General features: G+C 53.0%; 9 protein-coding genes across 9 annotated transcripts; 7 read left to right on the top strand and 2 right to left on the bottom strand.

The window, feature by feature from the left end:
• Positions 1–1,779: 1,779 nt before the first annotated feature.
• Positions 1,780–2,858, top strand: BO80DRAFT_440816 (heme-dependent oxidative N-demethylase family protein; the record flags this gene model as incomplete). Its single annotated transcript, XM_025721150.1, has 3 exons — positions 1,780–2,198; positions 2,255–2,377; positions 2,456–2,858. 3 exons carry the CDS (start codon positions 1,780–1,782, stop codon positions 2,856–2,858), a joined length of 945 nt encoding a protein of 314 aa, XP_025579543.1.
• Positions 2,859–3,401: 543 nt separating this feature from the next.
• On the bottom strand, positions 3,402–4,689 carry BO80DRAFT_440815 (acyl-CoA thioesterase II; the record flags this gene model as incomplete). The annotated part of the gene is made up of 4 exons (XM_025721149.1): positions 3,402–3,449; positions 3,516–4,033; positions 4,089–4,518; positions 4,588–4,689. The coding sequence occupies 4 exons, from the start codon at positions 4,687–4,689 to the stop codon at positions 3,402–3,404; spliced, it is 1,098 nt and encodes a 365-aa protein (XP_025579542.1).
• Positions 4,690–5,208: 519 nt separating this feature from the next.
• BO80DRAFT_397584 (uncharacterized protein) lies at positions 5,209–6,751 on the bottom strand (the record flags this gene model as incomplete). Its single annotated transcript, XM_025717387.1, has 3 exons — positions 6,228–6,751; positions 6,099–6,176; positions 5,209–6,016 (listed from the first exon to the last, which is right to left on the bottom strand). The coding sequence occupies exons 1-3, from the start codon at positions 6,692–6,694 to the stop codon at positions 5,209–5,211; spliced, it is 1,353 nt and encodes a 450-aa protein (XP_025579541.1). The 5' UTR covers positions 6,695–6,751.
• Positions 6,752–7,138: 387 nt separating this feature from the next.
• BO80DRAFT_130511 (FAD/NAD(P)-binding domain-containing protein) lies at positions 7,139–11,597 on the top strand. Its single transcript, XM_025713579.1, has 8 exons — positions 7,139–8,025; positions 8,076–8,628; positions 8,681–9,012; positions 9,061–9,247; positions 9,306–9,544; positions 9,594–9,836; positions 9,890–11,066; positions 11,124–11,597. The coding sequence occupies exons 1-8, from the start codon at positions 7,416–7,418 to the stop codon at positions 11,563–11,565; spliced, it is 3,783 nt and encodes a 1,260-aa protein (XP_025579540.1). The 5' UTR covers positions 7,139–7,415; the 3' UTR covers positions 11,566–11,597.
• Positions 11,598–12,099: 502 nt separating this feature from the next.
• Positions 12,100–13,163, top strand: BO80DRAFT_461113 (uncharacterized protein; the record flags this gene model as incomplete). Its single annotated transcript, XM_025722429.1, has 2 exons — positions 12,100–13,047; positions 13,102–13,163. The coding sequence occupies exons 1-2, from the start codon at positions 12,288–12,290 to the stop codon at positions 13,161–13,163; spliced, it is 822 nt and encodes a 273-aa protein (XP_025579539.1). The 5' UTR covers positions 12,100–12,287.
• Positions 13,164–13,673: 510 nt separating this feature from the next.
• BO80DRAFT_490342 (cell division control protein 45) lies at positions 13,674–18,768 on the top strand (the record flags this gene model as incomplete). The annotated part of the gene is made up of 4 exons (XM_025723631.1): positions 13,674–14,699; positions 15,865–16,170; positions 16,381–16,467; positions 16,529–18,768. 4 exons carry the CDS (start codon positions 13,674–13,676, stop codon positions 18,314–18,316), a joined length of 3,207 nt encoding a protein of 1,068 aa, XP_025579538.1. The 3' UTR covers positions 18,317–18,768.
• Positions 18,769–18,841: 73 nt separating this feature from the next.
• BO80DRAFT_490341 (uncharacterized protein) lies at positions 18,842–20,625 on the top strand. The gene is made up of 3 exons (XM_025723630.1): positions 18,842–19,675; positions 19,724–20,211; positions 20,301–20,625. Exons 1-3 carry the CDS (start codon positions 18,892–18,894, stop codon positions 20,499–20,501), a joined length of 1,473 nt encoding a protein of 490 aa, XP_025579537.1. The 5' UTR covers positions 18,842–18,891; the 3' UTR covers positions 20,502–20,625.
• Positions 20,626–20,853: 228 nt separating this feature from the next.
• On the top strand, positions 20,854–22,442 carry BO80DRAFT_372541 (homoserine acetyltransferase family protein). Its single transcript, XM_025716528.1, has 6 exons — positions 20,854–21,081; positions 21,181–21,682; positions 21,774–21,883; positions 21,932–22,079; positions 22,123–22,202; positions 22,247–22,442. Exons 1-6 carry the CDS (start codon positions 20,937–20,939, stop codon positions 22,327–22,329), a joined length of 1,068 nt encoding a protein of 355 aa, XP_025579536.1. The 5' UTR covers positions 20,854–20,936; the 3' UTR covers positions 22,330–22,442.
• A 55-nt stretch (positions 22,443–22,497) lies between these two features.
• On the top strand, positions 22,498–25,419 carry BO80DRAFT_397569 (polynucleotide adenylyltransferase). Its single transcript, XM_025717386.1, has 8 exons — positions 22,498–22,931; positions 22,985–23,133; positions 23,187–23,561; positions 23,610–23,821; positions 23,868–24,474; positions 24,518–24,632; positions 24,678–24,792; positions 24,927–25,419. Exons 1-8 carry the CDS (start codon positions 22,783–22,785, stop codon positions 24,999–25,001), a joined length of 1,797 nt encoding a protein of 598 aa, XP_025579535.1. The 5' UTR covers positions 22,498–22,782; the 3' UTR covers positions 25,002–25,419.
• Positions 25,420–26,112: the final 693 nt, after the last annotated feature.

Raw genomic sequence — 26,112 nt, 5'->3', positions numbered from 1 at the left:
TAACGGGCGAGATAGTTCAGGACTAATTAGTTGCCCACCGGACTGGACCTGCGGCAAGCGCGCTTTGCGCGACCTGAGGCGGTTGCAGCGCAAAACCCCAGATGGGTCTCTGTTGGGAAGAGTGGAGCACGCAAAGGGCAGAATCTGGACTCGTGCCGGAAGTGGACCGCCCGCCCAGGTTTATTGATAATTTTCCCTCGCTCCACGAACATCCGGTTACCACTTTGGATGGATGCACGTCCGGACACAGTATATTTTTCACTAGCGGGCACATAGTAGCGTAGTTTGTCTGCGGTAGAGGCCGGACAGGACTGCAAGGACACCTCACAGTACGTCAGTGCCGACTCGAGGCCTTCTCTCCACGACCTAGCCCCAATATAGCGGCCTTGCAGGCCGAACCTGACTGACCAGTCGTAGCAACTGGAAGGACTAGCCTGCCAGCACGTCACTCGAAATCGATGGAGACCCAGCGGTGCCTTCTCCTTCCCAGTTCAGAATTTTATAGCCGCCCAAAGATGACTATTTGCTATTACGCTGGAGCTGATGACCCTCCTCCCGGTGCCGAGAGGGTGTAGTCGGCCCACGCAGCATCCCACGCGCCTTTCTTCGGTCATCGTGCCCTCAGTTGCACAGGTGATGATGTATGATCTTCCTGCAAGCCGGTCGGGAGACACGCTTGACTGGTTCTCAACGGCGGTTCCAGCATACCGGAGTGCGCTATTTCTTTCTCATTTCGTAATGCCATCGAGTAGGAAGTACCCATTTCTACTTCCCTGCGTCTGCCCCGGGTAAAAAAAGACGAATACCGCTGGAGCGGAACCGCAGGAACCTGTTAGACAGGGGAATCATTTCCCCTACGATCCGATCGGGTTCAGCTCACGCGGTCTTCCATTCGACGCGCACGGACAAAATACGCGTGAGCTCCGCCTGACGATTCCATAGGGAGGAAGGAAGGAGTAAAAAGAGGTATTATTGTCCCTGTCACAGCCCTTGCCCGTCTTAGTACTCCGTCGTATGTGAGTAAGCGCATTAAGTTAGTGCCACGCCCGTCCGGGCAAAGCGAGACTAGTAGGCACTGGTACCGTCGCGAATTGAAGTGACGTCCAGCAGCTAGTACATGGCCGGGCTGCGGATCCAGGGTGGAGACGGACCTGCGCATGGTTTGGGCTTTTCATCCACATAGAGTTCAACCTCCTGATGGATCCTCATCCCCGCGTTTACCACTAAGACCCAGTGGAGCTCGATTGAACCGAAAGCTGAGAATTCAGTTGGATCATGTGGATGCTGTCAGGTTCCATTTCTTTTTTCGGGGCGGCGAATTGCGGCTTTTGCGGGGAAAGGCAGAACGTATCAGAATCCAATCCAGCGCCTTGAATCCGGAATGTAGAAGTCCCCTTGTAGTTAATCGTCTGACTCTAACGATGATCGTTGGGACTATGGCTTACTGTCCTGATTATAATTGGAGCCATTGTCCTCACCCAAGGCCGAGAGTTTCAATATATTGAATTCTCCCATTGCCCCTCTGGTCAGGATTGCGGCGTGGAGTCTTGAATGCGTGAAGAATAAAAGCTTCTTCAAAAGCCCTCTTCTTTTCTTTTTCTGTATCCTCAATTCCCTTTGTCAGTGTGGACTTTTCTATCCAAAGCAATGAATCCTCTATCATGTATTGTGCTCTCAATTCTCCTTCTTTCTTTGATCATCACCAGATATCGAAAGAGCTTGCCATCGGCATGGCGGTCACAAAAGGCCCAACAGCCGGGCTGCAATGAGTTCAAGAGGATGGCTCCCTACCCGGCCCAGCCCATCAAGGGAAGGGAACGATACCGGGTCATGATGGACATCCGGAAGCTGGACGTGGAGAACTGGCTCACCATTGACAAGAACTACATGGATGAACATGAAGTCCGGAGCCACCTGTTGCAAACAGAAAAGAGCAAGGTCCTTCAATGCCTCCCAGAGTCGTACGACGCATGCTTGGAGGCACTGGAAGAGGTGGTTGAGTTCCTCTGCCAGCGGTTCTCGAATGTGTTCGATCAGAAGAAGTGCGGTGACGAGACGGTGGTCCACAACAAGATGACGGGGGAGACATTCACATTTGGAGGGGACAACAAGGATGTCGATCCACTTGAGATTGCCGTCCGATTGACTATGGAAGACCTGAGTATCTTGATGAAGAATGAGGATGATGAATATTATCTGTTAGTCTCAGAAACTCAGACCTCCTCCAAGATAAGCAGACTAACCGCTATTGCAGAGCCGCCAGTGCAAGCCTCTTTCCCGTCGGCTGGACAGTCCAGGATCGGATTGGCTGGACCATCTCGAAGCTTCACAATCCGGTACCTCTGTGGCATCAGCAAGTTGCCAACTCGGTCAGCAAGTGAGTTCTTTGATCGTTCTTTGTGGTAGTGGAGACGAAAGGTGGATGCAAGGAGAGAGACTGACCTTGTAATTCTAGATTCTTGGCTCGACTCACACCTGCATCTCCTATGGAGAGATCCAATTACTTCGTTGAAGTGAAGCGGCCAGACGAGGACCTATTCGAGGTGCTTTACCGTCCCACCTCATTGTCTGAAGACAACCCAGATCCAACGCCGCAGGATATTGTCATTCGTCGCGAACGGCAAACCTTCCGGCGGTTGCCTCGGACGGGGGCCATTGTGTTTGGAGTCAAGACCATCCTAACCACACTGGATGAGCTACCGATGCAGGAGCTGCAAAACCTCGCTAAAGAAATCAAGAGCTGGCCGGAGTATGTGGGTGAGTACAAGGGGAGGGAAGTCTGGGGACCCAAAGCTTTGGAATACTGTGAAAAGAAAAGCCGGTTGTACCAACAAGAGCCCGAGAAGATGGAGGTGTAAGAAAGACGGGGGAGGGAACGACGAGGAAAGGCGGCGGAAGGGCGCCATCGCATGGGAGGCTTTTTGTAGCATTTGTTCCGTTCAGCATCGCGTCTTGCATTGGGCCATCAAAACGGATGGGCGGCTGTCTGATTGAAAAGTCTTCGGTCTTAGCGTTGCCTCTGTATTGTTTATCTTTTCTTCTTCATTGTCTATGTTCAACACTCTTTGCGCTATCCAATGTCCTTATTAATGACACTTTTGACTCGCAAGACCTCAGACTAGCCGAGAATGCACTCAGGTCCTTCTTCCTTGGAACTCATCTATCTGTACAGTCTGTAGATTCTTAACCAAATATGAACGCTCGATCCATGGGCAGTAAAAGTTGGAGTCATAGATGAAACAGACCAACCAGACCCACAAAGAAAAGGCGAAGGCGGACTTCAACTGCCACTCTCCACTCTATATACATTTATCAATATCTAAATTATCTAGGAGAATATTGTCAAGAAGAAAAATGGGTATATATCGACTCAGTCCGGTCAACAGCACATGGTCTGAGGATTAGATCTTCGACCGAGGTGGCTCATCTTGCTTGAGTCGCACGACTCCCTGTAAGACCCTCGCATTAGACATAATTAATCACAACGGAAGTTCGGGTGGGTATATTAAACATACCTCTTGGGTGCATGTGGCGATCAAGATGCCATCCTTGGACCAGATCTTTTGCAACACCAAGCCTCGTCCCTCTCCAGCCCAGGGACTCTCCATCTCTGTAAGCATCCATTCGTCTGCCCGGAACGCCCAAGGGTTGTGGAAGTGGATCGAATGATCAAGACTGACCAGCATGCCAACTTCCTTGCGTTCCTGGGGCGGTTGGTTGGTGGCTCTGTGTAGAGCGCCTTCCAATCGACGGCGTAGATCCGCGGCTTCTTCCTCCTTCAGCTCCTTAAGGGCACGCGCAATGTCTTCGTCATCTAGATCCGATGGATTTTTGAGCGCATTCAGAACCTTCTGAAGTTCAGCGGGCGAAGAGAATCGTGGGATGTTGTGAACCCTGGACACGGTGCCAATGAAGTAACTGTCGGTCATATATGCAAGGGCGGAAAGATGGGCATGATGGCCACCCGCGTCGGATATTCTCCCTCGTGACCTCATAAATCGTCTGGTTCTCTTCTCCTGCGGAGGTAAGTTGTCTGCGGCTGTCAGCATAAGCCCCAGAGGATATGCCTGCACAGCAGGTATACTGACTGTCGACAACCCCCGCTTTTTGCGACTCAAACGGACCACCGCCCGACTTTTCGATTCTTTGATTTGAGCCCGATCCGGAATCCTGCGGCAAAGTGACCGGTGGCATGGATGAAGCATGTTCCAGCTTCTTCTTGCCACCGCTGTTGGCCTTGCTGAAACTCAGGGTTGTGGTGAAGATTGGTCGACCGCGTTGCTTGGCCTGAACTGTTCGTGCGATAAAGCTTCTTCCGTCACGCACTCGTTCCACGTGGTATAGTATAGGGATTTCCGAGTCACCGGCGAGGAGGAAGTAACAATGCATGCTATGCACAGCAAAGTCGGCGGGAACGGTCCGCATCGCAGCGGCGAGAGACTGGGCGATTGCGGCACCGCCGTAGATGCCCCGCGCTCCGGGCGGATGCCAGAGAGGTCGTGTATTGGTAAATACATCCTATTGGGAAAAAAATCATTCGTTGGAATCCTAGCCAAGACGAAGAAATAGGGAGAAGGGAGCACATACCTTCCCCACGTCAACCACCGGTGTCAGGTCTAACACATTCTCTATGGGCGCCTTTGCGGAGTCCAGTGGTGGGGGTGGGAAGAGGGTTGCCGAGTTCGCCATATTTAGCGTTGCGCCGACTTTTAGTTGGGGAAGGAGTTGAAAAGTAGGGATATGTTCGGAATACGGAGTAGCAAAGACTTAAAGGCTGGCGGGGAGGAGACGTCTTCAGTCTTCAGTCGTCAGTCTTCACGCGCCGATCTGGCGCACGGGGCTGTCCGCTTCGGGCAATAGCCGAGGCTTTTTCGAGTTCCAGAATTCTTCGGCACTTTTGCCGCTATCCGCCTTTCCTCATGTCCTCGTCATTCAGTCGGTATCATCGGGAGCTACGGTTATATGCTAGAGTATGAACTCGGCATTAGCTGACATTCTAGGGCAATCATGGTTCTTCAGATTCGATATCAAGCAAAGCAAACACATGAGAATTGATGAGTAATCCAGGTATGCTTGGATCCTCATGCTGTGCAGCCGAGGATGGCTGCATCATTGCGAGGCCCAACACCAGACGGGCGAAGTTGTTCGTCATCCATGTGAAGATCAAAATCGAAACGCTCAAAGGACATCTGCTTAACGGAGCCTGTCTTATGCTAGTGGACGCCCCCCGTTGCGGTACAGCCACAATCGGCTCACCTTATGCATCTTTAACCTCAGGTCGATTCCCACTTTCATGTTCTGCCCAGCGCCGGAGGGAATCGAGGTCGGACTAACGCCATCGACTTCCCCAGAACCGGGGTCCAACAATCCCGCTGCGTCGAGGATCGTGACAGGCCGTTCCGCCTCGGGCTTGTCATACCGGCTTATTGCAACATCCCTGTTCATGAAGTCACCTTGCTGCGGCTCCCGCGTAAAACGTCTGGTCGGATCAAGAGGAAACATGGTGTCAAGGTAATGCTGGTTGAGCTGGTGTCCAGATGCCGGGTTCACAAACACCTTGCCCATGTATCGGTTCTCCCGACGATCCCGGGGTTTGCTGTGGTCGAAATTCAGCACTCCAAATCGACTTGCAAAGTCATTACTGTTGGCGTAGTGCTCAATGTGTAAGATGCAGCGGTTGCGAACATCTCCGGTCACTTCTCCCGTGCGAGCATAACGGGTGCCTGCGTTACAGGAGTCCATGTCACGGTACGGATTGTTGAAATGATTTGCTAGACACCCGAAAGTATAAACCTCCAATTGTCGGATGAGCTCCTGAGGGACTTCGTTGAGAAGCCAATCCAGGATCATGCCACCTTCAATGCCACCTTGGGAGTGCAGGATCAAGACCACCTTCTTGACTTCTGGTCGGTACAGTGCTTTCTTGACCAAGGCGTAGCATTCCCGAACATCCTCTGTTGCGAACAGCATGGAACGCTGGATCAGGCATTGAATGATGTCAAATAAAACACCAGCCCTTTTCACTGTCAGGAATTAACTCATAGAAAGTCGAATGGACCGGACGGCGGGTCAAGGAGAACAGAAATGGGGAAGCCTACGTTCTGTTGTGGACACCAACTACTGGACGGTGAAATGTCCGCGAAATCCGATCGATGTTGCTCTGCAGCCAATTCCTCCTAGTTTGGTCAGAATCACTGTCATGACTTTGGAACCGCATGCACACTCACCCAACGCAAATCCCATTGAGGAAAATCCAGTACTCATCTTCATGTCGCACCCATAATCTCGAAAAGTCATCTTCCGTTGACCTTAAGCCATCGGATGGAATCCCCCGATTTAGGATGCGGCAGACGAACGAGTTCAAAGCCAGGGTTGCTCCGACGTATAGAACATACAGGCAGAATGGCAGGTATATCAACAATGGAAGTGAGAAGATAAAGGCCAGCTGGAGGACGAACAAAACACAGTGAAGGCTAATGTCGAAAATGTTGGCTAGAGTGGGGTATAGCTCATCCAGACGCCCAGATGGCCATGGGGCCAGCGGCGAGAAAATGCATGGTAGGTAGAAGATGTTGCGGAGGAAGAGCCCCAGGTCAGCAAAGAACAACAGCCAGGGCGAACCCGTATATTTGGGATAACAGTCGGGCTCTTCGCCAAATACCGAGCCGTAGACTTGACAAGGCTGAGAAGACATGCTGACAATCACGTATAGTGTGATGCCCGTCGAATTGAACTGAGTAGGATTGATGGACAGTGTCAGTCACTCGAGATAACCCTTTTAAGCCGTAGATTTGGCGCTCTGTGAGAATCAGCTGTTGCAACTCATCTCGTGAAAGTCTAGGCCTTCTACCTTTCGGCATGACAAAGCGAAAAATTGTGTGGTTTGACAAATGAGCGATGTTTGTGGCGCCAGTGAATACTACCTCACGATGACAAGACGGGGGAAGAGAGGCCGATCCAGAGTCGAGCCGAACTATAGTCCCGGCCTCAACTTCCGGCGTCGATCTAGCGAGAATCTTGTCGGCCTCAAGATAACTGATGTCATCGGACGTTTTCGTCTACGATCAGCCATAAAGCCAATTCCACCCTCCTTTGTTTAGAATGACGTTGTATGCCTGAAGCCACTCCCCTCAGGCGACCAGCCATATACGAAGCTGGCGTTGTTTCCACCGGGCCCGAAACTTTTACATATGAACATGATTATATCCCTCGTTACATGTGATGGACTGGGTGTAGATTTCTGTCGGAAGGAGGCATGCAGCTCCATTCCAGATCCCCGATTTATCTGGGACCAAATCCATTCAAGGACGCAAAAACACGAAGGACACTTTTGTTGCGGGACCCTGCTTGAACGTCAGCTTGATTTTGAATCGTTGTGTATAGGCTGAGACTTGATCTGAACAAACACAGTCTCAATGAATGCGACTGCTGCGCAGGACAGAGTCCGGAATTCGGGCCGGAATATGAACGGTGTTGACGGAGTTCACGCCAGTCAGAATGGAAGGCCATTTTACGATAGGGCCCCGTCCGATAAGCCTCGAGGATATTCTGCCAACGGAGCCGAGGAGAGACCCCAATCCCAACGCCGATTCCCCCGGATCTCGCTACCAGTAGAGCTCATGCAAGACTCTTATGATGTGGTAGCCATTGGCTCAGGATATGGAGGGGGAGTCGCCGCTAGCCGGATGGCGAGAGGCGGACAAAGCGTCTGCGTTCTGGAGCGAGGGAGGGAGAGATGGCCTGGTGAGTTCCCTGAGAAGCTGGAGGACGCGGTCAAGGAGCTCCATGTCAGCGGCCAGTTTGCCCCCGGAGACAGACGAAGCATTCCCGGGGCCATGATTGATACGGGGAATCCGAATGGTCTGTATCACTTCGTGGTAGGAGAAGGCCAGAACGTGTACATGGGCAACGGTCTGGGTGGCACCAGTCTCTTGAATGCCAACGTGTTCTTGGAGGCCCATAAAAAGGTCTTGGAGATGGGAGTCTGGCCAGACGAACTCAAAGGTTATGATTCGTGGAAGAAGTGTGAGAATCCTTCTACACCCCTAGTAATAGGCCAGCTCTGATGCCGCTAGACTATGACCGCGCAAAGAGTGTCCTGGAGCCTGCTCAGTACCCGTTGACCTTCCCCAATCTTCTTAAAGCGGACCTGCTCAAGAAACAGTCGGAACTCATGAGTTGGGGCGATAACTTCTACCGCGTTCCGCAAACCACTCGATTCGAGGACGGTCCTAACGGCACGGGGGTCTACATGCAGGCGTCGCAACTGACGGGCATGGACGCAACTGGCATCAACGACGGGAGCAAGTCAACAACTCTCGTAAACTACCTCAGTGATGCGTGGAACTGGGGCGCCGAAATATTCTGCGAGTGTGAGGTCAGATATGTTACCAAAGCTCCGGATCGGGAAGGATATATCGTCTATTTCGCGTGGCGCTCCTGCGGCCGAGATCGATTCAATACCTTCTTCGAAGACCTCATGTGGGTTCACGCAAAGAAGTTCGTCTTCTTTGGAGCTGGGAGCATCGGAACCACCGAGATCTTGCTTCGAAGCAGACAGATGGGCTTGGACTTGAGCGATGACCTCGGCACTGAGATGAGTGGGAATGGAGATATGCTGGGCTTCGGGCAAGTTGTTTGTTGTTCTTCAACGCAGGCCTGATCTAAGACGTCGTGACAGCTATAACACCGACCATCAAGCCAACTGTATCGCTCGTCCAGAACCTACTCCGGATCGACCAGTAGGACCATGCATAACCTCAGTCCTTGACCTACGGGATCAGAAAAACCCTCTGGATGGATTCGTGGTCGAAGACTGCGCGGTGCCTTACGCTCTTGCCCCGCTGATGTTTGGCATGATGGAATATCTGCCGGATATGAGACGCCCCAAGTACAATCCTGTCGAGACGATAACGAAGCTTGTTGCACGAATGAAAGGCAAGCTTCTCGGACCATATTTCTCAGAGGGCAGCGTCCAGAAGACCGCCGTATACTTGATCATGTCTCATGATAGTAAGGGACATCCTTGATCCACAGGAGACAGTGCTTATGACTTCGCAGGTAGTCAAGGCAGGCTGATACTCCAGGATGACAAGCCAATGCTCACTTATTCGGGGGTGGGCCGCTCTAAGTCGGTATCTCGCATCCACGATATCCTTGAGAAGATGACTGCTGCTGTCGGGGGAAACTTTATAGCCAATCCAGTTTGGAGTACACTGGGTAGGCAGGAGATCACGGTTCATCCCATGTATGTCTACCCTGAGATAATCCCCGACACCAGTTCAGGTTTCTAATGTCAACCACAGAGGCGGTGCTCGTATCAGCAAAGACAACTCCGGCAACCATGGAGTGGTGAATCACATGGGTGAGATTCTGAAAGGAAACGGAAGCGAGGCTTATGAGGGACTGGTAGTGTGCGACAGCGCTGCCTTGCCAGCTGCCGTTGGTGTTAACCCGTTTGCTACCATTACTGCCTTTGCTGAACGGTCGGTGGAGATGATGGCGCATAAGCGAAGCATCTCCATTGACTATGACACAAGGAATGGCAAGTTAGCAGAGGCCACATGTTGATCGCGTTGCTGATAGCATCCCAGGCCAGTTGGATATGTTCAACGCCCCGGCATTTCCTTCTCCTCGAGATGCAGACACCACGAAACTTGCAGCCAGGCTTGCTAGCGAACATCAGACTGCCGGTGTCGCGTTCTCCGAGATCATGACTGGTTTTATATATACTGGTCACGACGTTAGAGACTTTGACGTCGCAACGAGGCTCGCTCGAGGTCGCTGTGAAAATGCACGGTTCTTCCTGAGTGTCAAATCCTGGAGCACCGAGGAATGTAAGTTGATGGCACCCGCTGCTCTCCAAGCCCGCCAGACTGACAGTCCCAAGTGGTGAACAGCAGTCAACACCTGGCGAACTTGACCGGAACATTCACTTGCAACGCTCTTGGAGGATATCTTATGGTCCACCGCGGCACCTTCCAACTATTCAACCACGACTCCCGGCAACCAGATACAGCGAATCTGACATACAACTTTGACATGACTTCGCCGAGTGGAAGAAGACTGCACTTCAATGGTTACAAAACCGTGAACACCGCGTCCTTCCTCAACCCACTCGAGCTCTGGAGACAGACCAGCACTCTATATGTCACTATCACCGACCAAGACAGTGCGGTTGTAGGCCGTGGTACGCTACGCATCCAGCCCAATGACTTCAGCTATGAGCTCCAGAGCTTTGCGACCGGCGGGCCATCGCTATGGACGAGAGCCAGATCTGCAGCAAGCTTCCTTTCTTACTTTACCAGACAACTCTCCGTGCCTTTCCTTTCAACACTGGGCCAACTCCAATGGCCAGGCACAACTCCAGACTACACCTCTAAGGAAGTAGGCACCTCCTCGACCATCCCCTTGACAGCATCCGATGGGATCACCACCAGGATGGTCATGTGGAACCCCTGTTATTTCGGAAGAGAAATTCTTGGTCCTGCACCAACCATCCTATTTATCCCAGGTGCTGCAGTTGACCACAAAATGTTTGCCCTGCCCACTATTGAACGAAACGCAGTCGAATATTTCCGCGACTCGGGATACCGTACCTCCTGCATCACCCACCGAGTTGGTCGAACTTCTATTGCTCGAGATGGCTACACACCATACGATGCACGGCGCGATATCCACGCTGCCTTGGCTCACATTCGCAAGGTTGCCAGTACAATGAGTCCAAGCGAACCGCCCAAGATATATGTGGTCGCCCACTGCGCAGGCTCCCTAGCGCTCGCCTGCGGTTTGCTAGACGGCACAATTCCCAGTGAATGGATCCAAGGTATTACAGCCTCGATGGTCTTCATGAACCCTAAATTTGGAAAGGTCAATAGTCTTTTGTCTGGCTTCCCGACTTCGCTGTATGCCCGACTAGTCAGTCCCTACTGGGACTGCACCAGTAGTCGCAACGACACGTACATTCAGTCATTCCTGAACCAGGCGTTGCGTCTTTACCCTGGAGGGGATGCCCGAGAGTCCTGTCGATCGGTTGTCTGTCATCGAAGCGAGCTTGTATTTGGCCGGTGAGTTCTCCACAGGCCAACCTGTACTGCCTCGAGAACTTTCTAACAGCATCATAGTCTCTGGACCCACAAGAATCTCAATGATGCTACCCATGCTCAGCTCGAACGCTTCCTCGGCGGCACCTCTATGCGTTCTCTCCAGTGGCTCATGGAAACGGGCCGTTTGGAGACCGTCACAGCCAACGGGCCAGCATACACCAACCTCGTCACACCGGAAAACCTCGATCGCTTGAAAGGCATCCCGATTCTGTTCTTATCAGGAACTGGGAACATGGTGTTTACAGCCGAGAATACGGACGTCTCGTACACGACTCTCTGTAATGTACATGGGAGGGAGTGGTACGAGCGGGAGGTCTTCACGGGCAAGGGGCATCTAGACGCCTGGATGGGATCGACGGCTTATCAAGACGTGTATCCAAGGGTCAGGCGCCATGCCGATCGGATCATGAAGGGGGGACAAGGTCCAGCTGGTAAATTGGACAAGCACGATGCGGTGTAGGGACTTGCTGTGGAATCAGAATGTCTATTGGTTCTGTTTGGACATTGTTGTACGTATACTGGGTCTAACCTCTGTGACTTATTGTTGTCTTGGATTGGATGTGCACTTGAATAGGGTCCTGGTAGCCTGAATGAGACATCTGCTCAGCCATTTCAGACGCTTTCATACACACTGTGTCTCATGACGATGCAGAGGATGAAAAGGTTGGTGAAATTGGATCACCTAATCCTTTCCTGTGTTCAAGTCCTTCGGTATGTAGCTTCATGTCCAGGACATCTTCCTTTTGGTAATCTCTATAAGGACCGCACAACTGCCCCTTCATAGACGGGCTTCGAGACTATAAGCTGGCTTTCTCCTCCATAAGGTGACTGCATAGGCGAGTCCCTTGTGATTTACTCCAATTCCTGATATGATTCGCTAACCGTCTACCCTGACTACGGATGGCAGAGCTCTTTGCTCCTATAAGAACCTTCACCTCTTTCATACCCTTTGCTTCACATGCCGTTTACCATTTATATTGGTTGTACATCAGATATACTTTCTAGCTCGGCCCGCCATGATGGTATCTCCTGATTCCCCAAGACTGGTACCCACCAAGAAGCGTAAGAAGGGCACCGAATGTGTGCCCTCTAGTTCGATCCCCCCGGCCCTCGCTCCTATATCTCCTCCAGCTCCTTCTGGAATATCAAAACTCAATTCAGCACCTACAGAAAGCTTGGGAGATGTCCCAGACATTGAACCGGCAGATGTCGCCCATGCCAGATGCCATTGAGGGTCTCCAGGATACCGATGTCGAGTCCGACGTGTTCAGTGCCGAAATACCGGATGCCACAGCCGTCGAAGCGACTTCGGGCCCCGGCTTGTCGCCTCGTGTATCCTGGATCCAACTATTACCAGGCCTGTCCGAAACGCCATGTCCATTACCAGAGCTCCTCTTGGAGCCAGCACCCCCATTTCCCAGTGTCCCAACCCCAAGGTTTCAAGTCGGGGTAACAAAGGCGCTTGAGGGCAGGTGGACCCATGGAAAGGCCTACTACTACGACTACGAGGCGGCATATGCGCGCCTTGAACTTTCCAGGAGTTTCTTCTGCTTGACAGACCCCCTGGGCACATGCATCAAGCCGACATGCGTGCACTTTTGTGCCCCCTTTGGAAAAGAATCCACGATGGATCGTGACGTAATTCTGGTTGTGGTTCGGGAATTGCTGCAGAGGTATGCACAGGATGTCCAGAGCACGTGGAGAAGGTTCTCGTGGGATATGGAGAGGTGGAGAAATCGAAGACGGGACATGGAATTCAAGGCCCTCAAAGACAATGCCTCGTATGATAGTAACATCATACAACAGGTCTATAACTCGGAGGTTGACAAGGCTAACCGAGGATGTTTTGATCCGTTTTTCATTGGGTATGCCCCGGATGGTAGCACTCAGATGCATGCCCATCAACATCGACTTCGGCTGAGCTCTCGGAAGACCTGTGCTAGTGATATATAACCCAAGCGCTTGGAGAGTGCCAGGAAAACGCTCATCAAGCTAGATGCCCGTCTAGCCAAGTCGCCTTCTGCTGTTCTTGCGCCCCTGGCTGCTCCAGAGCCGTAGGACCAACTTCCTGGTCCACCACGACCAAGTCGACCAGCAGGACCCGTACCAGTTGGCCTTACAATGCCTCCTGTCATGCTTGGCGGTCCCTAGGAGTATGTATGTATCAGCAATTCTCTCTGCCGAGCTTAACTTCGTTGGCCACTTCCTACTTCAGCCAACATGGTTAGCTATCTCAACCAAGTTGCTAACTTCTGACGTTGCGTAAATTAATTTTTCGCATGTTTGACGTAGGCTCACCTTATCTATCCACGGAGTAGTTTACCGTATTGTGCACCATAGCTGCGATTACTGAAAGACAATAGAAGACATAGAACGAAAATAAACATCAACGACAATCTGGATAAGAGACCGATTACGTCACTGACAGGGCCATACCACAACCGGTTAGCGTATCTCCGCCCCCGTCTCCGCCTTTCGGCCTCAGGAATGCGTTGATTGATCATCCATCATCACTCACTGCCGAGTCGCCGTTGAAGGCGTCTGATGGTTAATTCCCCATCATTAGCCATGCCGACGCTCTACTCTGGACTCCTCCGAGTCCTTCCACTCGTTCTATTTCTCATCACTGTTGCAGTCTCCTCCGAACACACCTCCAACTGGGCTGTTCTCGTTTCGACCTCCCGATTCTGGTTCAACTACCGCCATCTCGCCAATGTCCTCTCCCTCTACCGGACCGTCAAGCGGTTGGGCATCCCCGACTCGCAGATCATCCTGATGCTTCCCGATGACATGGCCTGCAACCCTCGCAATGCATTCCCAGGAACTGTATACAGCAACGCCGACCGCGCAGTCGATCTTTACGGCGACAACATCGAGGTGGACTATCGGGGGTACGAGGTCACCGTGGAGAACTTCATCCGCCTCCTGACCGATCGCCTGGACGAAGATGTGCCGCGCAGCAAACGCTTGGGCTCCGATGCGGGAAGCAACGTTTTGGTTTACATGACTGGCCACGGAGGAGACCAGTTCCTGAAGTTCCAAGACTCGGAGGAAATCGGGGCATGGGACCTAGCGGACGCCTTTGGTCAGATGTGGGAGAAGAAGCGCTACCACGAGCTATTGTTCATGATCGATACATGCCAGGCGAACACCATGTACACACATTTCTACTCGCCGAACATCATCGCGACCGGATCCAGTGCGCTTGACCAGTCTTCCTACTCTCACCATGCGGACAACGATGTGGGGGTTGCGGTGATTGACCGCTGGACATACTATGTGCTGGAGTTTTTGGAGACCCAGGTGACGAGTGCCAACTCCAAGCTCACGCTGGGCGATTTGTTCGATTCGTACGACGAGTCTAAGATCCATTCCCAGCCGGGCGTGCGGTGGGATCTGTTCCCCGGTGGCGAGCAGGAGGGGCGCCTACGGACCGTGGCGGATTTCTTCGGGAATGTGCAGAATGTCGAAGTTGAGAATCTCAATACAACCGAGCCCGGCTCGTTGAGGGAGGATCTGATTGAGATTGCCCGGCTCGTGGCGAAATGGCGCGCACGCGACCAAGAGTCTCTTGCTAGGCAGAATGAGTCCCTCGTGCGGGAGGATGCGAGTGCGCATCAGTCTTCCCCGCATCACACGGTCAGGACAAAGGTCGGGGCTGCGAAAATGTCTGAGGAATCTACGTGGCAGAAGCGGTTCATCGGGGTTTCCGTGCTGGGCGCATGTGCTGCTGCCTGGCTGACCGGGTCAATCTTGGGCGGGTCCCCAGCTTGACCTGACGCTATAGACTTGCGCTAATGCGATTATACTGTGTATTGCTCTTATTTCGCAATCGGTCGCCGTTCCGGATGCCATCGCCGACCTAGAGCACGTCTGCATCAAGACTCTGTATTGACAAGACAGCGCGGGATGGCGTTTCCGGTGTTCCCATTTCATTTTACTTCTTTAATCAATCTGGCATGTATACATAGCGAATACACTGTTTCTTGACGACCGACCCAGCCCGGGCGATATGCATTGAGACTATGGACGAACACCAAGGCCGACCAGGCCTGAATAACCCATGCTTCGATCGGGGATCCAGAAACGCCAACCCATTCCAACCCTCGAACCAAGCCCTATGTACCACATTCTGAAGAACGGGGGCTGCGAATCTGCAACATGCCGACGAGCAGCCGAAATCCTGCAGGGCCGTAAATGGGGAGGGTCTTGGCGGCGAACTCCGCACGTGCCAGACGCGTCGCCGGGCTGGAGATGCGCGCGCCGTCCGATTATTACAGCGCCCAGTTTCCCCGGCACACAATCCTCCTCGCCACGAAGAACACGACCAACAACAACAACAATAAAATCAATCACAATGGAGTGGATTTGATTCTGGTGCCTCTGAGCCATCTATCGTTCTCATCTCCTCCGTTCTTCCCTCCAACCAAGGCCGTTCTGTGTCTTCCTTCCTCCACGGCCTGCCTCCCTCTCGTCACTACGCCTACCCACCCGCGTCCTACCCACTAAATACTAGTCCACCGTTATTGCTTCGTCGTGTCGGTTCGAGGGTTAGAGAATCCCTCTAATTCCATTCCCTCCTCGCCCTCTCGCCATGTATCTCCCTCGACAACTCATCTCCCATCTCTACCAACAGCTCCTTCGCTCCCATCACCCGCTCTCCCCGCCCGTGCTGATCCTCGTGGCCCTCGAACCCGATGCGCTCTGTGCCTGCCGAATCCTCACGGCTCTCTTGAAGCGCGACTACATCCCGCATAAGATCCAACCGGTGGCGGGGTATGGCGATCTCGCTCGCGCCGGGGAGGAGTTGGTGAAGCCCATGCGGACGACACATGGGGGGAGTGGTGGTGTTGTCGTCTGTCTGGGTGTGGGCGGGCTGGTGGATTTGAGTGAGATCCTCTGCTTGAGTAATCCCGAAGAGGAAGAGGAGGAGGGGGATATGGGAGGGGTCGAGGTCTGGGTGTTTGACGCGCGGCGGCCGTGGAATCTGGCGAATGTGTTCGGGGGTGAGGGACAGCCTGCGGTGGGCGAGATGAATGTCAATGCGAGACGGAAATCGCGCGGCGTGGAGAAGGGGTGTATTACGACGGGGTATACATCGGGGAATGGAGGTATTGTGGTATATGACGATGGGGATATTGAGGAGGAGCTAGGTAAGGAGCGGGAGGCATACTGTGAGTTGTTGGCTATGCCGGAGGTGGATGAAGAGGATGAGGATGCGGACGATTCGGAGAGTGACCGTGATACGGACCACCCCTCGAGTTCGGATTCGAAGAAGCGCAAATCGTGGTCGCGCCAGGATGATGATGACGAGTCGGATGATGAGGATGGGCCCCCGCGTCAGCGAAGGAGGAGTGATTCGGTGGGTTTCGTTCGATGTCATGGTAGGGGTGGTCCTTGGGCTGGTGCTAATGTGTCTGTAGGGGTCCTACCTCATCTCGTCGCCGTCTCGTCCGCGGAGGTTGGGGCATGATTCGTCAAATTCGTCACGCTCCGTTACGCCAACGTCAGATTCACCATCGCCGGTACAGCCGAAGCCGCCATCTGCGCGCACGTTGCGGCGGCGATTGTTGCGCCTGAAGAGGAAGCACGAGGCGGTGCTACAGGGTTACTATTCGTCAGGAACGTCGTATTCGGAACCGATATCCTCCCTTGTCTATTCCCTTGCATCCGAGCTCGGTCGTGAAGACAACGATCTACTGTGGCTGGCCATTGTGGGTGTCTCGAGCTTGGAGTTGAGTGGCCGTACAATGTCTGGAGTGGGTGTGTCCAATGCGTTGGAGTACGGAGGCTCGGCTGGCTGGGGTGGAGAGAGAGGCGAACGAATACGGCAGATACTGCGCGATGAAGTTCTACGATTGAACCCTCCAGACCCCTATGAGCGCGACCGCGACATCCGAGGGGAGATCAACGGTGTCATTCCCACTACAGCCAGGTCACCGACAGACAAGTCGATCCGTCTGTCCCCCGAACCTCGGTTCATCCTCGTGCGACATTGGTCGCTCTACGACAGCATGCTGCACAGCCCGTACCTAGCATCCAGGCTTCATGTCTGGACGGAAAACGGAAAGAAACGATTACACAAACTGCTGGCCAAAATGGGCATTAGTCTGAACCAAAGCCACCAAAGCTATACCCACATGGACATGGAGCTGAAGCGGGTATTGCGCCAACGCCTATTGAAGTATGCGCCGATGTACGGCTTGGACGGACTTGTCCCGCCGGAGGCGTCTGGACATGCCGCTTCTCGTGAGGGATGGGGGTTTGTCCGCTGCTGGGGGTGGAAAGCCTGTCTGTCCGCCACCGATGTGGGTGTTATTATCGGTGCAATTCTTGAGGTCGGACCCGAGGAAGCACCCGGGATATGGGATGCCAAACGCGCGTCCCGAACGGCTCCGACGCCTAATGACGACGGGTCTACCGAGTCCGATCTGGCCAGTCTTCTTCCTCGGTTCTGGAGTGCCTATGACGCCTTGTCACTGACTTCGGAATCCCCCACGCTCCTTCAATCTTCACTCCCTCTAGCCCAGCACCTCCACCGGGCTATCCTTCGCACCGGTACGTCGCTACTCGCAAAGCACCAGATTCGTCACCTGCGAGCATTCCGCATTGCCGTGGTTAAAGACGGCCCGGACGTGAAGCTCTTCACGAACCCCGGGGCATTGACGAAGCTGGCATTGTGGGTCGCAGAGGCTATTCGAGTGCAAGAACGAGAACGAGGAGACACTGTCAAGGTCGGCCGTAGGCGGGCTCTGGGCACTCCTCTTGTTCTTGCCGGGCTGGACGAGGATCGAGGTCTCTACGTTGTCGTGGGTACCGGAGGTGGTGGCGGAGTGGTCGACTTTGCCGCGTTGGCGAAACGCCGGGAAGAGCGACGCGCAAAGAAAGAAGCCAAAGAGAAGAAGCGAAAGGAGCGCGAAGAACGTCGCGCCAAGCGCGCTGCAGAGCGCGCTGAGAATGGGGACGACGATGACGAGGAGGATACTGAGGAATCATCGTCGGAATCCGAGTCTGAGTCCGAGGACGAGCAGGATCTGCGAACCAACAAGCATCTCCTGCGGAACCGATTTGGCATTGCGTTCCAAGAAGTGGTGCAAGAAACCAGCGCTCGGGTGCGCATTGATAGCTTCGAGCACTGTGTGGTGGAAGTGCAAAAGGAAGACCTCGGAGGCTTCCTGGAAGCGCTCAGCTTCCGCAGTGTTGTCGGCTAAGACTTGCGGTCTTTCAACTTTCCCTTTTGTGTTATGCTCTACATGCTACGTTGATCTCGACGTGTCTGCTAATGCTCTCTCCTATGTCCTGCTTAGGGTGGTTTGTTTCTGCTTTTCATCGATCGCGTCGGGATGAGGGTTGGGGAGTGTCGGGAAACCACTGGGATTTGCTTATCATGGAAAAAGGGAGGCATGTATAATGACGGATTGGAAGCCATCTGTGCGATCATTCATTTTCCTTTTGTTCTTGCTTGGAATATCCGCGTTCAGTCACGGCTCACACGATGACCGGCTTGCATCTCTGCACATGTCACGGCGCTTGGGGTATTGCATGGGTGCATGTTTGTTGAGTTTAGATTTTTGTCGATAGCATGCGAGACATGAGTTGCATATGATAATCGACCCAGACATTTTGGATATGATGAATCCTGGCTGCTGCGGGGCCAGCTTCGGACTTCTGGCCGATCCCCGCTTCCCCTCCACCTTCGCTCATGCTTCAGCTCATGCTTCAGCTTCATACTTCATGCTTTATACTTTCTGGTCATTTCACCTCCCCAGATCAATTCAGGTCAACAATGGCAATTTCTCGTGAATATCCCGTGGTTCCACGCCAGAGCACACTGGCTCAGCTACCACCAGAGTCTCCCATTGACGCGCAAGACCAGATCTCCGAGCTCCTTTCCAGCGCCTCTCTTAGTCGCCTCGTTGTGCTTGACGATGACCCAACGGGCACCCAGACCTGCCATGATATCTCCGTCCTCACCGTGTGGGACATTCCGACTCTACTCGAGGAATTGCAACAAAGCTCAGCGCCGGGCTTCTTCATCCTGACCAATTCGCGCGCTCTGCCCCCGATCGAGGCCGAAAGGTTGATACGGACCATCTGCGAAAATGTCCTACAAGCTGCCAAGATTGCTGGAACCACGGTCGATATCGTTTTGCGCGGCGACAGCACTCTCCGCGGTCACTTTCCCCTCGAAGCCGACGTCGCGCAGTCCGTCTTTGGTCTCGCAGACGCCATTGTGCTCGCGCCCTTTTTCTTTCAGGGCGGACGACTTACCATCAACAACGTGCACTATGTAGCCGAAGGCGAGAATCTCGTCCCAGCTGGTGCGACTCAATTTGCCCGCGATGCAACGTTTGGATACAAGAGCTCGAACCTACGCGACTATGTGATGGAGAAGGCTCCCGGACGGTTCACGCCGGAGCAAATCCATTCCGTCACGATTGAAGACATCCGAGTGGGAGGACCCAATGCTGTCTGCGAGAAGCTCCTAGCCATTCCCAAAGGAGGCGTGGTGGTTGTCAATGCTGCTGCTGAATCAGACATGCATGTCTTTGTCGCTGGTCTTCTTCAAGGCAAGCTTCACCAACCAACCTCCTCTTACCCGCTAACTCCCTCAACAGCCAAATCCCAATCCCTGCTTGAAGGCAAAGCGAAACACTACCTCTACCGCACTGGCGCTGCCTTTGTGTCCACCACTCTCGGCATCCGCTCCCAACCACCTCTCACGGCGCAGGACCTCTCCTTGCCAAAACCCAGACAAACGGGCGCCCTCATAGTCGCCGGCTCCTACGTCCCCAAGACCACTGCCCAGCTGAAAGTTCTTACTGACCGCCGCGGCCCCTCCGGTTCCAACACCCTCGCCATTATTGAATTGAGCGTCGAAGAGCTGATCGCCTCCACCGATCAGTCCGAGTCCGTGATTGCCCGCGTTGTGAAGGAGGTCGAGTCTCATCTGCTCGCGGGAACAGACACACTCGTCATGACGAGTCGGCGGTTAATCACCGGACAGGATGAGTTGTCTAGTTTGGCGATTGGATCCAAGGTTGCGGAGGCGTTGGTGGAAGTGTTGAAGCGGGTGGAAGTTCGTCCGCGGTATATCATTGCCAAAGTAGGTTTTCAACCTTTCCTTCTATCCTCTTTCCCTGTAGGAAGACACAATTGAGTCTGATGATTCCATGACTGACTTACTTCCCACAGGGCGGAATCACCTCATCCGACGCAGCAACAAAAGGCCTGAACATCAAGCGCGCCATGATCATCGGACAAGCTGCACCAGGAGTGCCATTATGGCGATGTGATGAGCCGACGTCACGACATGCCGGAGTGCCGTTTGTTGTATTCCCGGGAAATGTGGGTGGAGAGGAGACGCTGTGTGAGCTTGTTGCGGCGTGGAGTTGAATTCTACTTCTTGAAGTATAACGTGGAGGGGTGTATCACTTCGACAGATATCAGTAGATGTATATACGCAGAGATCGATAGAAGAGCACTTAGAAGCATGCCTTATCACCACCCCGATAAGCCCATCCAATCCACTCCACTCCACTAACCTCAAACACGATAAGCCAACACCCCAAACTACTAGAACCAGCATATCTAATCCCAATAGAACCCTCCGCTATCCCTATCCAACGCCCGTAGTCCCTAATCCCCGAGAGATAGCCAAACGCGGGGTGCTCGACATTCGGCCCTCCGACCGACAATAGCCGCCATATGTAAATCCACCTGCACCACCTGCACCACCACCCCTCATCCCATCCCATCCGTCTCTACTCCTCTCACAGCACTACAAACTACCTCAACAATCCCCAATCATATATATAGTGTATCCCCACAATGTCCCAACCCGACTACTCAACCTACCCCCTCGGCGACTGGGCCCTCCAAAGCGGCGAAAAGCTCCTAAACGCTCACATCGCATACAAAACGTTTGGGGATCCTACCTTCCCCGCTATTATCTATCCGACTTGGTTTTCGGGGTGTATGTACATCCCATACCATCTTCCACTCTATCCTTGCCCCCTTCCCCTCTCCTTGTTGGGGAGATTCATGGTATGAGACTCATAGGTGATGAATGTAGTACTCTCAGACAACTACTGGCTAATCGGCACCGATAAAACCCTCAACCCGGAGAAATACTACATCATCCTCCCGGCCCTCTTCGGCAACGGCCAGTCGACGTCGCCGTCGAATTATACTGCCCCGGGCTCATTTCCTAAATGTTCGTTTTACGATAATGTGCGTGCGCAGCATGAGCTCGTCACCAAGCATCTGGGAATCACTCATGCGAGAGCGGTGCTGGGATGGTCGATGGGTGCGGGGCAGAGTTATCAGTGGGCGACGCAGTATCCGGGGTTCATGGATCTGGTGGTGCCGTTTTGTGGGTCGGCCAGGACGTCGTTGCATAATAAGGTGTTTTTGGAGGGGGTCAAGACGGCGTTGTTGGCTGCGAAGGGGGTGGTGTCGAGGGGGGCCGGGGAGGGGGCGGTGTTGAAGGAGGAGGAGGGGGAGACGTTGAGGGTTTGGGGGGAAAGGGAGAGGGAGGTTGGGTTGAGGGCTTTTGGGAGGGGGTATGCGGGGTGGTGAGTTTATTGGTTTCTTTGATATGATGTGATGGGATGGGATATACTTGGGTTGGGTGATGCTAATGCGGTGGTGATGGTGGTGGGGTAGGGGATTCTCGCAGGCTTTTTATAGGGAGAAGTTGTATGAGACGGCTTTGGGGTATAAGGATTTGGAGCATTTTATGCAGAATTTCTGGGAAAGTTGGGCGCTTTCGAAAGGTTGGTTGCTGCGTTGGTGAAGACTGAGTAGGGTGCTGATGGCTACAGATCCTGGAAACCTGTTGACGATGCTGCAAACATGGCAGAATGGCGATGTATCCCTGCAGGAGCCGTATAATGGGGACTTTGAGAAAGCGTTGGGCGCCATCAAGGCAAAGACCCTGGTGTTGCCTGGCAAGACGGACCTTTACTTCCCGTAAGTGCTGCCCACTCCTAATGGCCAAGCTGACTCTCGATAGGCCGGAAGATTCGGAATACGAGGTTGCCTGTATGCAGTCGGGAATCGGAACTCTCGATGTCTTTCCTTCTATCTGGGGCCGTAAGTGTCGTGCTACATTTATTGAACGTGTCTAACGTTGGTAGATTGGGCGGGTGGACCGGGCCAGAGCAAGGACGATGTCAGATGGCTGGATGAGCGGCTGGCGGAGTTCTTTGACAAGGACTGACAGTCTGCCGTAATTTGTAAGCAGATCTGATGGCTGATTAAGGGGGTAATGATACTATGTATGAAGAAATCGAGAAAGGATGCTAGTGTTAATAGTATTACAAAGTTCTGCGTACTTCTAGGCCCACCACATCAATCAGTTCATAGTTGTACTGTGGCTATCGTGTGGATCGTGTTATCATGCACGTGACTGCTGAATCAGCGCGCGCCTTTCCTCTTTTCGCGACGCCTCCTCATTTCGCCCGATCGATCAAGCTGCTCTGCATTCCCCTTCGCCCTTCTTCCTTTCTCTTTCCATTTGCTTCTTGCTTTGAGTTGACCCGTCAGATATCTCCTTTGTTGCACATATCTTCCCTCCTTTGCCAGTCGTTCTTTTCTCTCCCTTGTGCCAGCCGCTGCTTGGTAACCGCGCAACCGCATGCTTCAGCATAGCATTATCTAGTTGACTTACAAGATGACGGCACCACCAGTTCGACAGTGGGGAGTCACTCCTCCCATCTCCACCGTTCTTCCGACCTCGGACGAGCTTGCTGCGAATGACGACCTGATCACCGAGTTGAAGGTTCAAAATAATTTCGAAAGCCCTGCGGAGACGGACCGGAGGTAAGAGTTCGATGAGTGTGGTGGACCTGGCGCTAAGTTCAATTGCGCTGTAGGAAACAAGTCCTTCAGCTCATCCAGCGTGTCACCCTCGAATTCGTCAAGACCGTGAGTCGGAAGAAAGGTCTCTCTCCGGCAGCTGTAGAGGCCGCCGGAGGGAAGATCTTCACATACGGCAGTTATCGCCTGGGTGTTTATGGGCCGGGTGAGTGGGATGCTTCTTCTATTAGATGAGTCGGGATTGATTTGTGTTTGCAGGATCGGATATCGATACCCTGGTCGTCGGCCCTAAGCATGTCGTGATTGACGATTTCTTTTCGGATTTCCCGCCCGTGCTCGAGAAGATGGCCCCTCCGGGCGCTATCGAGAAGATGACTCCGGTTCCCGATGCGTACGTTCCGATTATTAAACTCGAGTTGTCCGGCATCAGTATCGATTTAATCTTTGCTCGTCTGATTGTGCCGGCGATCCCAATTAACCTCGATCTCAAGAACAACGATTATCTGCGGGGACTGGATGAGAGGGAGGTTCGATCGCTGAACGGCACTCGTGTGACCGATGAGATTCTGGAACTTGTGCCCCAGCAGAAGACATTTCGGCTGGCCTTGCGCGCGATCAAACTTTGGGCCCAACGTAAGCCCTCCGCCTCGGTGAAACGGACTGTGCTAAGCTTAATAATAGGACGAGCGATTTACTCGAACATTGTGGGTTTCCCGGGTGGTGTGGCTTGGGCTATGTTGGTCGCCAGAGTGTGTCAATTGTACCCCCAGGCAACTGGCTCGGTGATTGTGGGCAAGTTCTTTCGGATTATGAACAAATGGGCCTGGCCTCAGCCGGTCTTGTTGAAGCCGATTGAAGATGGACCTCTTCAGATGAAGGTCTGGAATCCCAAGGTAGGCGAATCGTTCTCTCGACATGAGCACACATTAATACGTATAGATTTATCACGGCGATCGATTCCACCTCATGCCCATCATCACCCCGGCCTACCCCTCCATGTGCGCGACACATAACGTTTCCATGTCCACCAAGGCCGTCATCCTCCGTGAGCTTCAGCGTGGTGGAGATCTTGTGGACAAGATCTTTTTGAAACAGGCGCGCTGGGAAGATCTATTTGCGCGACATACCTTCTTCACCGGCGATTACAAGTACTACCTCAGCATCACGGCGTCCAGCAGAACCAAGGAGGCCGAGTCGGTGTGGTCTGGCTTGGTTGAGTCTAAGATCCGACACCTGGTTGGAGCGCTGGATCGGAAAGCAACGATCGCGGTCGCTCACCCCTTTCCCAAAGGATTTGAGCGGGTCCATCTGGTCTCGTCCGAGTCTGAAATTGAAGCCGTCAAGTCTGGATCCACTAAGTACCAAGACAAAGGCACCAAGACGGAGACGACCGATGAGACGAAGGATGCCGCCCATGAGGCTGCCGCGCTGAACGGAGCCGAGAACACTGACGTGGCGGCAGCCGAGAACAAGCCCGCCGATGACACTCATATCATGTACACCACGACCTACTACATCGGTCTGGAACTCAAGCCCCTAGAGCCAGGTATGTGGAACCCTCCTCCTATTTGATTCCACTGACTTTGTAGGCGCCTCCCGGTCGCTGGATATCTCGACCGACGCCCAGATTTTCAAGTCGACGTGTACCTCGTGGGCAGGATACCAGCCGGGGGTTAATGATCTGGCGATCACCCATGTCCGCAAGTGAGTGGCATACACCCTGCTCGTGATGTCCATTGACGCTCGTAGCTTCGACCTGCCGGACGATGTTTTCCAACCGGGAGAAACTCGTCCGACACGCCCCAAAAGGAAGATCATCAAGAAAGCCGAGACCGGCCAGAAACGCGGTATCGAATCCTTGGACGTAAGTGCACGCAAGAAGCCAAAGTAGCTTACGAGCAGCGAACCGGCCACCATACGGCAATCGACCTCGCCTGTCGCCTAGTGCTCAAGCGTTTCTAGATGTGTGGGTATGACTGATATCAACTGTTTGTACAGGACTCCTCCTCTCTTCCGGCGGCGAAGCGCCAGGTCACTTCCAATGGAGTGGCCAATACCGCGATGCCCGCCTGAACGTGTGTTGCAGCCGAACCGATACCACTCGCGCCGGGGCAGGCCCCCATCCGTCCGAGAGACGCCCGCAGAATCCGGGTTTGATCCGATTACTCCCACCAATTTGGATGACTACATTAATGATTGAACAAATAATCCAGCTGACTCTGACCATATTCGCAGCTGGTCAGCCGTACAAGGTTGGTTCTCGTATCTTCGTTGTTCTTCGTTCTTTCCCCTTACCTGTCGTATTCCTTGCGTGTTGTTGCCAGGTATGTTAGAACGGCGCGGCCGCCCGGTGTAAGTGCGGTGATTCCTCCGGATGAGATTTGTGCAGAAGGTCTGCAGCTGTACATATCGTCGTGCTTTGACTTAGGTTCTGGTGTCCGCCAGTTAGGTCTAGTTGAATGTACACGTTTGTGGCCTACGGGTCATGCCGATACCTTTGCAGCAATATCTCACTTGTAGTAGTGCCACCTCCAGATCAGCCACTCACTGACCATTCCATAAATACCTCCCTCACTGCATCTATTCCCCCCTTAATCCAAGTCACACAGTCAATGGTGAATCCCACCCCAAACAATAAATCAAGCCTGCCTTCTTCCCTCTCTCTCTCCCTCATCTACCCCATACATAATCCCCAAGACCCACCAATCATCAAGATAAATCAGCATCACCTTCCTCTCCAGCAATTAGACAATCCCATAATGAAAACGAAACACAGAGCATAGTCTCGTACCTATCTTAACCATAAAGAAACAGATTATACCATGAAAGGAACCACCTTCTTCTTCAATCCGGGGTTAGTAATCCCTGGGAAGATGATAATAGACATCTTCATGATATACACGGTCTACAGTACCTGGATGGATGACGCTCTACCTCGTTGGATTATACCATACCATACCATACCACACCATATCATTGGTATGAATACAGACAGATGACGATCTATATACATCGTGTAGACATACATGATACATCGTAATAATAATCGACCAGGTTCCAAACTACCCACGCCATCTTAAGATACGTCCCATATATACCAAGGATGCGGGATGCGGGATGCGGGAACCACTCTCTAGTTCTGCGGATAAGCGTTCCAAATATACCACGCACGTGGGGAGGGAGG

Source organism: Aspergillus ibericus (assembly GCF_003184845.1).
Source record: "Aspergillus ibericus CBS 121593 unplaced genomic scaffold BO80scaffold_3, whole genome shotgun sequence".
NCBI classification, from domain to species: Eukaryota; Fungi; Ascomycota; class Eurotiomycetes; order Eurotiales; family Aspergillaceae; genus Aspergillus; species Aspergillus ibericus.
Note: the sequence above shows the minus strand (reverse complement) of the source record. Positions and strands in the feature narration are given on the sequence as shown.

Coding starts and splice junctions, on each gene's coding strand:
- BO80DRAFT_130511 (XM_025713579.1), top strand. CDS start 7,416: ATGAATGCGACTGCTGCGCAGGACAGAGTCCGGAATTCGGGCCGGAAT. Junction 8,026..8,075: donor TTATGATTCGTGGAAGAAGT/GTGAGAATCCTT, acceptor TGATGCCGCTAG/ACTATGACCGCGCAAAGAGT. Junction 9,013..9,060: donor CTTGATCATGTCTCATGATA/GTAAGGGACATC, acceptor ATGACTTCGCAG/GTAGTCAAGGCAGGCTGATA.
- BO80DRAFT_490341 (XM_025723630.1), top strand. CDS start 18,892: ATGGCAATTTCTCGTGAATATCCCGTGGTTCCACGCCAGAGCACACTG. Junction 19,676..19,723: donor TGTCGCTGGTCTTCTTCAAG/GCAAGCTTCACC, acceptor CTCCCTCAACAG/CCAAATCCCAATCCCTGCTT. Junction 20,212..20,300: donor CGCGGTATATCATTGCCAAA/GTAGGTTTTCAA, acceptor TACTTCCCACAG/GGCGGAATCACCTCATCCGA.
- BO80DRAFT_372541 (XM_025716528.1), top strand. CDS start 20,937: ATGTCCCAACCCGACTACTCAACCTACCCCCTCGGCGACTGGGCCCTC. Junction 21,884..21,931: donor AAGTTGGGCGCTTTCGAAAG/GTTGGTTGCTGC, acceptor TGATGGCTACAG/ATCCTGGAAACCTGTTGACG. Junction 22,203..22,246: donor CTTTCCTTCTATCTGGGGCC/GTAAGTGTCGTG, acceptor TAACGTTGGTAG/ATTGGGCGGGTGGACCGGGC.
- BO80DRAFT_397569 (XM_025717386.1), top strand. CDS start 22,783: ATGACGGCACCACCAGTTCGACAGTGGGGAGTCACTCCTCCCATCTCC. Junction 22,932..22,984: donor CCTGCGGAGACGGACCGGAG/GTAAGAGTTCGA, acceptor ATTGCGCTGTAG/GAAACAAGTCCTTCAGCTCA. Junction 24,475..24,517: donor ACTCAAGCCCCTAGAGCCAG/GTATGTGGAACC, acceptor CTGACTTTGTAG/GCGCCTCCCGGTCGCTGGAT.